The sequence below is a fragment of the Gracilinanus agilis genome, chromosome 5 (assembly GCF_016433145.1).
Source record: "Gracilinanus agilis isolate LMUSP501 chromosome 5, AgileGrace, whole genome shotgun sequence".
NCBI lineage: Eukaryota > Metazoa > Chordata > Mammalia > Didelphimorphia > Didelphidae > Gracilinanus > Gracilinanus agilis.
The window spans coordinates 39,716,083-39,726,708 of NC_058134.1; the positions used below are offsets into that span (position 1 = coordinate 39,716,083).

At 40.1% G+C, this 10,626-nt stretch overlaps 1 protein-coding gene across 1 annotated transcript in view; it reads left to right on the top strand.

The window, feature by feature from the left end:
• COL6A5 (collagen type VI alpha 5 chain) overlaps positions 1 to 10,626 on the top strand; it is a 93,327-nt gene that overhangs the window by 38,104 nt on the left and 44,597 nt on the right. Inside the window, exons 21-26 of the mRNA XM_044678893.1 lie at positions 917 to 979; positions 5,566 to 5,628; positions 7,202 to 7,264; positions 7,879 to 7,941; positions 9,147 to 9,197; positions 9,319 to 9,354. Coding sequence (XP_044534828.1) covers positions 917 to 979; positions 5,566 to 5,628; positions 7,202 to 7,264; positions 7,879 to 7,941; positions 9,147 to 9,197; positions 9,319 to 9,354 — 339 coding nt within the window. The remainder of the gene's footprint in view (positions 1 to 916; positions 980 to 5,565; positions 5,629 to 7,201; positions 7,265 to 7,878; positions 7,942 to 9,146; positions 9,198 to 9,318; positions 9,355 to 10,626) is intronic.

Sequence of the window (10,626 nt, forward strand, 5' to 3'; positions counted from 1 at the left end):
GAGAGAGAGAGAGAGAGAGAGAGAGAGAGAGAGAGAGAGAGAGAGAGAGAGAGGAGTTATGAGGATGATACCTTGGTTGCCAGCCTGGGTAACCGAGAGGACAGTGGTGCCCTCAACAGTTATAGGGAAGGTAAGAAGAGGGAAAGGTTTTGAAGGAAAAACTCAAAGGAGTATATGACACAAAAGGGTTAAAGACTCTTGGTTCAGATGATCCCTGAGGTCTCTTCCAACTCTAAAGTTATGATCCAATAAATGATTAATCTCTAAGGTGCCTTCTAGCTCTAAAATGAATGCTTCTCTGACCCAACCACTTAGCTCTTTATACAGTTCTACGCACTGGTAGCAATCTGTCAGTCTCCTTTCTGCTCAGGTGGGAGTACTTGGGCAGGGCTCATTTAAGATGAAGCCAACTGGATTTAAGGCAGAATCTGGCAGCATGTAAATATGCTAGACCAGAATATTTTTAATGGATATTTTGAATGGGAAACAAGAGGGAGAAATTCATAAACAGAATGATGTGGGGGGAGGTGAAGTCCAGAATGCTGAATTTCTTGTTGCTAAAAAAGAACAGGGGAATCCATGAGTTGGACTAATTTCTCAGCATCTTGCTATGTTTATATTGGACAGATCTCTTGAAATACCAGTGAAAAAAGTTAAGGAGAGAGACAGAGACAGTGTGGCCTAGGAGAAAGAATACTTCAGGAAACCTCAGAACAAATTCCACCTCTGATACTTACAGCTTTGGCTCTGAGCAAGTTACCTAAATTCTGGGCCTCAGTTTCCTCATCTGTAAAAATAGAGAGCTAACTTCCTCAGAGTGTGTTAAGGGAAATCATTTAGAAACCATAAAAGGCAGCGCCAGTGTGACTATTTATTCTGCCTTGGAAAACCTTAATAATGAACATTCATCACACAGGGCCCAGTTGGAGATATTGGCCCAAAAGGTGAAGATGGACCTGAAGGATTAAGAGGAACTGAGGTACATTTTGATATTTCGAGTGCTTTCCTGAATTAAGTAATGAATATTTATTGATTAATATATGGATGTTATTTCTGTATGTGTTTTGTTTTAAAAATAAAATGTTAGACAAAATGAGAAATGTCAATCCATTATTCCGATATCCCTAGGAATCTATTTTCCTTTCAGCAGTAAGTATTTTAGATTTGGAATCAGGGGACCTTGGTCCTGGCCTTGCCACTTTCTAGCTGTGTGATCCTTAGATCATCTATAAAATGAGGAAATTGGATTGGATGGACCCTTTCAGCTCTAAATTTATGATCCTTCCACTGGTTGTAAAATGAGAGTATAAGGGAGGGAAAAAGGATTGATTTTTCCTTCATCTACCATTGTATTTGCTTCTATAGTAGTTTAGGTCCCTGGATGAATGAGTGAGTGAATGAGTGAATGAATGAATGAAAAACCACATATTCATCACCCACTATGTGCCAGGTTCTGTGCCAAGGTCCAGGGACACAAATACAAGCATATATTACAGTTCCTGCCTTCAAGGAATTAACATACTAATAAAGCAAGATAACAAAGAGGAAGCAGTGGCCAGGGCAGGGATGTCCAAATGGATGGTGATTAGAGTGATGGGGGAACTGATTGATAGTTCATTTCTAGGAATTGTAGTATTGAATGTAGAAGAGGAGGTTCAGCTTGAAGGCTAATGTCTCATCAGTTATGATCAATGAGTTCCTCATCAACTCAGGTCAGGTTTCCAGAAAAAATATGGTCTCAAAATAAATCCAGTTAGAAATTTAAGCATTTGGAGATTTGCTTGGCTAACCTAATTCTATGTGGCCCAAGGAATGCTGTAATCTCCTTGGGGAAAAAAGTCATTAGGGTCACATACAAGGAAACCACAGAGAAAGAAGAAATGTCATAATATAAATTCCTGGGGGCAGCTAGATGGCTCAATGGATTGAGAACCAGGTCAAGAGACAGGAGATTCTGGGTTCAAATGTGGCCTCAGATACTTCCTGACTGTCTGACCCCGAGGAAGTCACTTAATCCCCATTGCCCAGATTTTACTGGTCTACTGCCTTGAAACCAATACATAGTATTGATTCTAAGATGGAAGTTAAGAGTTTAATGGGAAAAAATAATGTAAATGTCTCTCTTATATTCAGTCTCTCCTTATGTTTTGGTTTCCATTGCCTAGGAATATGTTTAGATCTTTATTCTCAAAAAAACAAAGAACAAAGCCCTCTTCCTCTTAAGCACCTCTTGACAAGTAGTTTGCCCCCTTCTATCTCTCTTTTTCTCCTCTCCCCATGTGTTCCTCTCTCTCATCCCTCTTTTTTTTGGTGATGGTGGAAATATTAGCTCACTTTATTTAGTTTCCTTCCTTTTTTCTATGTATACTCCTTTTCATTGCTCTGATAATTGATATAGTTCTTGAGTATCTTAGGTGCTTTAGGTATCTTGCTTATTTTAAGTACTTTACTGGTCTCTAGTATCATAGATATCTAATTATTTCAATTATCACCTTCCCAGATATGAATATACTAAATTCAACCTTATTGGAACCCTAACAAAACATTTTCACTTTATGTTTTTATGCTTCTCTTAAAGTGTCAAATTTGCTCACCAAATTTTCTTTTCAGCTCTGGTTTTTTGGTCAGGAAAGTCTGAAATTCCTTTATTTCACTGAATGTCAATTTTTCCCCTGGAGGATTATGCTCAGTTTTGCTGGGAATATATTTCTAGGTTATAGTAGAAAAAATTCTTCCCCTTGACCCTGATGTTCCCACAAGGTATGGATATCATCCTATCCTTTATTATTGAACTGATAGAAAAAGACTTGGACATTTACTCCCACCACTTTCTCATCACTCACCCCTTGTGTCCTTTCATTGTGACTTCTGTTCCCACCATCTCATTAAGCCTTCTCTCTCAAAGACCAATTGTCATAAAAAAGATCAGTTGCCATTCCTAATGACCCTTTTCCAAGCACCATCTTCTGTGACCTCTCTGTAGTGTTTAATATTGCTAACCACTCCCTTCGTGGATTCTCTCTCTTTCTTTGACAAAATCTTTCTAATGGTTAGAACTGCAGAAAAGTAGAATGAACTATTTTGGAAGATGGTGGGTTCCTGATAACTGGTGGTCTTCGAAGCAGTTTAGATGACTGTTCCTATGCTGGAGAGGTGATTTTTATGCATGCATGGGTTGGATTCATGCATGAGTTTATGCATGTCCTTTGAGGTGCCTTCTAACTCTGAGACTCTGTGATTCTATAATTCCATGATACTACTCTCTCCTTATTCCTGGAACTTTTATTTCTCAGTATCCTTCACTGATTCCTCTCCTTCCTCTCATCCCTTCAGGGTGAATGTTCCTTCCTTCCTCTGACCTTTTCTTCTTCTACATTCTCTTCCTGGCTAATCTCATCTCTTTTCTTGGGTTTAATTATCACCTATATTTAAGTGATTCCCAAATCTAATTACCTAGCCCTAATCTCTCCTCCAAGTTTCAGTCCTACCTCTCGGATTGTCCAGTGGGCATCTCTACCTGGATGTTTCACCAGGGCCTCAAATAGAAAACGTCCCAAATTGGGCAAATTATCTTCCTATATAAAACTGACCTTCTTCTCACTTCCTTATCAAACTCAGACAGATAAGAAACCTTGAGGTCACATTTGACTTCTTCCTTCATCCTCTACATCTATAAAGTCATTAGTCCTTGTTGATTCCATTTCTGTAATCTCTTTGATCTTACAGAATGGTGCATTACAATATTTGAGAAGTGAAAGGGAGCTCAGCTGTTATCTGTTCCAACTCATGCCCCAAAATAATCCCTATTATAACTTCCTGGGCAAGTGATCCTTCAGTCTCTGCTTTGAAGATCTCCAAAAAGGGAAAACCTACCACACCTTGAGGAAGGCCATTCATTTTTGAACAATTCTAGCTAATATGAAGAAGTTTTTTCCTGACATCAAGTTTAAATTGATCTTTTTGCTACTTCTTCTACCCATTGTACATAGTCCAAAACTTAGCACAGTGCTTGGCATATAATAGACATTTAGTAAATGTTTATTTGCTGGCTGATGGTTCTTTGTGGCCAAGCTGGATGAGTCTAATTCTTCTTCCACCTGATAACCCTTAAAATACTAGAACATAGCTAACATGTCACTCTAAGCCTTCTCTTATTCAGCCTAAACATGTCTAGTTTCTTCAAATGATACTCAACGATACTCATGAACTCAAGGTCTTTCACCATCTTCTGGGTTCCCTTCAGCTTAATTGATATCCTTCTTAAATTTGGTATCCACATTTTATGAATATATCCTGGTTCAGAAGTTGTCTAATGAGGGCAGAGAAGAGTAGAATCGTTACTTCCTTGTTCCTGGAAGCTATGGGCTACCTTCTGCACTACCCCAAGGGATTGACTCCTCCTCATCACCTCATTCATGTATTATGATAGAGTCTTAAAACTGGCTCTCCTGAGCCCAAGATCTCCCCTATTCATCCCACCTTCTACACAGCTCAAAATAATCCTTGTGAGACATAGGTCTGCTGAAGTTATTGCCCTGATCCAATATCTTCAGTGGTTCCCTAACTGCTTTTAAGATATAATGAAAACCACTTTATCCCCTTCAAAGTCTAGCATCAACCTGCCTTTACCATTTCATGTTCTTTCCCTTCATGTGGTCTAGGTTGAAGGTTGACTGAGCCCATCTCTTGCCTCTGATCATTAGAACTAAGAATCTTCCTACCCTGGTCATGGTCTTCACTTGTATTTATTAAACTTTACTTTTTTTTAACCCTTAGCTTCTGTGTATTGGCTCCTTGGTGGAAGAGTGGTAAGGGTGGGCAATGGGGGTCAAGTGACTTGCCCAGGGTCACACAGCTGGGAAGTGTCTGAGGCTGGATTTGAAGCTAGGACCTCCCGTCTCTAGGCCTGGCTCTCAATCCACTGAGCTACCCAGCTGCCCCTTAAACTTTACTTTTTGAACCTGTTTTTTAAAAAATTATTACATACTGGCTTATGCTAGGTATTTCTGATTTTTTAAAAAATGTAGTAGGTCCTCAAAGAGCTCACATAAGCAATCATGAGATATCTATGCAGAGATAAATTGATAAAAGGTAATTTGAGGAGGGAGAAAACAACTGCACAGGGAGAAGCAAAATTAGGGAACGCTTCATGGAAGAGATGTTTTGTCCTTGTGGACTTCATGCTTTAAGGATGTTTTTACCTCTGGAATATTAAGATACCCTAGAAAGGCAGTAATGGCACAATTCCCCTAATGGGAGACTACCATTGACTGGCATTCATATGCTTGTTTCTTTTCTTGAATTTCCTTGCACATAGTCAACATCAACATCTAACAAATGTTTGTCATATGAATAAATGAGATGTTTAATTAGACACTCCAGATTGTTGTTTTCCAATTCCAGGACAATTAAAAAAAAGGAACTCTGAGGAGAGTTTTGTGTTGGGATTGGGGTGTGCTTTCTGAAGTACTAAGCAAGAAAATAAGCTTTTCACTTCTACCCAAGCACACATGGCTTGCTAAGGAGAAATATTCTTTGTGTTTTTGTGTCAAATGTCATAACCAGGGACGAAGTGGACAACCTGGTCAGATGGGAGAAAAAGGAAGTCCTGGAAATAAAGGGCCTCAGGTAGGCAAGATGGCCTTACCTTATACTGATATTATGCCAAGGATTTTCCTATTATTTCACATGTTATCAATTTTTATGTAGTAAAGGCTCTAACCTTACTATCCTAGGCTCTCTCTCCCTCTCAGCATGCCCTGAGGGGTTGGTATTTCTCTCTATAAGGCTATCAGCATTATATGTGCATATATAATTATATGTGAAAATTATATAATATGTGCATTAACAATCCAGTTCTACTCAACCAAATACATTGATTAACTTTGACAGAGGGATGCTTACTTCCCGTCTAACAAGCAACACAGACACTTTCCCAGAACACCTCAGGGACATATTCTCCCCTACACCAGTTTAGTCTCTAAGGAAAGTAGATTCCTATTTAAGATAGTTTTGACATGACTTTGGCCCCACCAAGTTTGTGTCCAATTGCAGTAACACTGTTGGCTGAGTCTGAATCTCAGCTCCCAGCTCCCACTGGACTGGGTCCTGAAGGTCATTCCTCACCTTGGAGCCTGGTTGACCAGCCAGCCAACCAAACAAAACAGAGACTCCCTTCTCAGACCTCCTGGTGGCTCACTCTCCTGATCTTGCAAAGCTGATCAGACCAGAGCCAAATCTTTTTCATCGACAAGCAGGAAATAATGGATATGATACAGAGTGAAGCAAGAACAGAGTCACTCTTCTGTTGGTTTCATGCCCACTCTGGATGAGAGGGCACCTGGGACATTGCCCTTACCCCGAGGACCTGGGCTCCTTCTTCAGGGTCAGCATGTCTAGAAAAGAGCCCACATCAAAAGCCTGGTCATGGCCAATGAGGATTTCTTGGAAAGCACCCAGTCTTAGCTACTCAGACAATCAAGAAGTCTCCTCTTCACCATATACTTAGTAGATTGGAGCCAAGTTCAGAATATCTGTACATGCTCTAAGGTTCTTCGATGCCACATTCTCATACCTTCCTGGAAGCAAGCTCTTGGTTTCTTCCACATGAGAACTATAGTACCTATAGAAATTCCAGTAGAAATTCCTGCACGCCCAAACACTCTCCCTACCCCAAAATCATAGTCCTGGGCTATCTGCCTGTCTTTCTGGGTACATTGGGCATGCCTTCAAAGAACAAAAACCCATTCTAACATTAGCTCAAGTAGAAGTTTTATAGAAATACTCCTATTTAATGTCAGTCATTCCAAAGCCCCATAGAAGAGGAGGTTTTACTAGCCTTACTCTCTTAGGCTGGGTATACCAGTGGGATTAGTTAATCAAGAATTAATTGTCCCTGTGCTGGTCTGTCTTGCTAAGGTTCTATTAAAATGGGCTAGAAATGGATGAGAATTAATTCTACTTTGCACAACGGTAAAGTGAGAAACGGTTTGCCTGACTTCTGTAATGCAATATAGTGCAGAAATCCATCCACAGGAGCAATTTTCCCTCATCGACTCTTTTCAAAAGATGGAACTAGTTCTTTTAAAGGAGGCTTATAAGGATTTTCTTAGCAGAAAAACATAACGAAGGAAAGAATTTCTACTGGAATTTCTAAAACTTTATTTTTCACAAATGTTTTTTGTCTTGCCTACCATTTCAGGGGGCTTCTGGAATTGCAGGGTCTAAAGGGAGTCCTGGGAAACCTGGATCCTTGGGAAAGAAGGTAGGTCTTATTTCCTTTGTATTTGGAAGGCAGCGGGGTGGTATGCTGAACTTAGAAAGACTTGGATTTGAAACCTGATGGTGACATTTACTAGTTGTGTGACCCTGAACAAGTCACCTTCTCTCAACCTCAGTTTTGTCATCCATAAATTAGGGACGATAATAAGACCTACCTCACAGAGTTATTATAAGAATTGATCAATATTGGTAAGAAAATTGAGGGTTAAAGTCAGAAATTCTTAGGTGATCAGTGTGATCAGGTACAGAGTCGAGTCTAGACTCCCAAGTCTTCTCTTTCCTTAAGATCATACTTCTGAAGTGATGGAGCATATTCTCAGAAGCTTCCCCCAGCCTTAATCTCTTTTCCTACCTTCTGTTTTTTAAATACCCAGAACAGCAATGTGTCACAAGAGATCAATATACGTGCCCTGTAGGGTTTTAGAGAAAAAAACCCAACTTCTGGCCCTTTTGCAGATGATCCCTTTGTCAAGGCCTCCCAGTACTAGCCAGAGAGTGAGCCCATGGACAATATATCCTCAGGTTCTCTGATGAATGCTCCCCTGAAAGCCAGGTCACTTTTTATGAAGCTCAAATTGTTTTCATTTGATGTCATAGGGAGAACCTGGAGCTCCAGGAAATGAAGGACCAATGGGACCAACTGGATCACGTGGAATGCAGGTTTGAGTTCAGGAGTAATTTTCTATTCAAAAATCCTCTACTCTGAGATGAAAGGAGATGGGACCTAACTTAGAGAATCTATATTTCTTGGGGATCTTAAGTTCCTTGAAGATCAGATTGATTTAGACAATGGTTTTCAAAATGTTTTCTTAAAGCATGGATTCCTAACTTGGGGTCTATGAACTAATTTTTCAAAGTTGAAATACTTTGAAAAACTATATTTGGCTCCCATTGCAATTCTAGGTATTTTATTAGATGTCTTTACAAACATTTCTCCAAGAAGGAGTCCATAGGCTTGACTAGACTGCCAAAGGGATCCAGGACACATAAAAGATTTAGAACCCTTCTTTGGGGTTTCTCCAACTCAAATTGTTTGCCCTTGTAATTAGACCTGCTTTTCAAAGGAAAATAAGGACAGCTTTTTTAACTCCCATGTCCATCCAGAGAATGAAAGAATAGCAGAAAGGAATTGAGCAGGACTAGGGAAGGAGAGATGAGTCTTTCTTTAGATCTGTCACTCTAATCATTGGCTATCTCCAAGTGAGATGAGCTGCCTGGTGGGTTTCCCCATCTTGGTGACATTCAAGTCAGAAGCTAGATGACCACTTGTTGGGTATGTTATAGCAGCTATTTCTTTTCATGTATGGATTGGGCTAGGTGGCCACTAAGGTTCTAGTTCTCCAAAATCTTCTTGTAGGACAAAATTACAGGAGAATTTTGGAATTTGTTTTTAGGATAAAACACTGGAAATATACCAGGATTCTGAATGCTTGCCTCAGAGACCTGATCTCCTCTCTCCTCTGCACTTGAAGCAGTTTTTGTTATGGCAAAAAACAGAGGATGAGAAATATCCCCTAAGTATCCTTTCCTTTGGTGTTTCTGGGTTATAACAATGAAAACAAACAAAGAGCTACCCAGAGCAAAACTGTCATCTCCATGGAGGCATCTCTGCCATCCAGCATCCTTGAAATCTCCTTCGTCCCTTTCTCCAGCCCTTTCACCTTGGGAGTGGCCCTGAGTTGCTCATGCAGGGTTTTGGAAGACTATTCCAAAGAAACTCATCTGATACCGTGTTCACTTGGCTTAAGACCACTGATTAATTCATACCTCCCAGAAGTCTTCCTCAGATTCTCCTCTGAGGCAGGTGTATCTGTTGTGAGATGTAAGAAACAGTTCATTCAATAAATTCACTGCTGTGTTCGCAGGGAGACTATGGCATTCCAGGTTTTGGCCGCCAGGGAAGGAAAGGAGCAAAGGTAATTATTAAAGGGCTTATAGCTTTTCTCACTTAGTGGGTCCAAAACTAAGGGAGTACAAATTTGCTAAGTAATGATCTGCCTTCACTTGTTTATTTTTCTTCTGTCTTGCAAATTACAGGGCCCAAGAGGACACCCTGGAGACAGTGGAGACAAGGTACTTTGAGCTTCACTTAAATTGCAATTACTGTAATAGGAAACATCTATCTGAGTATGCAGATAAGCCTTGAGGACAGAGGGGAAAGCAAATAGCCTGAGAGACTTTCTCTTGGGTACATCATTGAATATAGCAAATTCAGCACTGGATATCTGGTGATAAAAACAGTTTTATTCAAGACAGGAAAGTGTTTTCTTACATTCCCATTTTCTTTTATTCCCCACATTTCCAGCCTTACTTTATACAACCTTTCTGACACCCTTTTTTAATTTTATTTTTAAAAACTCTTGTGTTCTGTTTCAGAATCAATACTGTATGTTGGTTCCAAGGCAGAAGATCATTCATTAAGGGCTAGGCAATGGGAGGTTAAGTGACTACCAGGGTCACTTAGCTAGGTAGTGTCTGAAGTCAAATTTGAATCCAGGACCTTTCATTTCTAGGTTTGGCTCTCAATCTACTGAGCCACCTAGCTGCCAGCCCCCTCACCCTTTTACTACACTCCTTATTCTGGTAAAAAATGGACGGCTAGCAATTTCCCTAAGATGCATTTCCTTCTCACTTGCTTTTCCCAGAACCCTGGGTGCCTTCAGAGCACAACTCAGTTGGCACCACTTACACAACCTCTTTCCTGATTTCCCCCAAGTATAAAGACTTTGTTCCATCTTGAAATAGCGATATATTTGCATTGGATTTACTCATCTGCAGGTGTATTGTAGCCATACAATAGAAGATAGGCTGCTTGAGGACAGGGACTGGCTTATTTTTTGTTAGTCTTTTGAACATTAATTAAAGGGGATTGATCAGCTTGGTTAAACTGAGTTGCAGTTCCATGCCATAGATCAAATGGAAATATGGGAAACATCTGTTTATTGGAGTCCATTTCATGGCTCCATGATGCTTTTCTTAACCTTGAATTTAGAAATGGCCACTTAACTGGTGGCTATGGAATTATGCAGATTGTAGACTGATGCCCCATTTGGTCCTGCCTTCTAAGGAGGAATGACCAAAAGCCCTAATAATAGTCATTTCCATTTTCCTTCTCACCTTTTAATTAAGGTCAGGTAGGGGTGAAGAAGGAGAGGATGCATTCCAGGCAGAGATGGGGAAAGAGATGAGAAACGGCTCTTGCCAATAAAAGCTCAATCAGGAGATGGAATGTGTTGTATAGAGAAATACAAGTAGGTCTGTTTGCTTGGGATCCAGAGTACATAAAGGAGAATAATGACAATGAACTTTCCACAAGCGAACACTATGGCCATGCTATGAACAGAG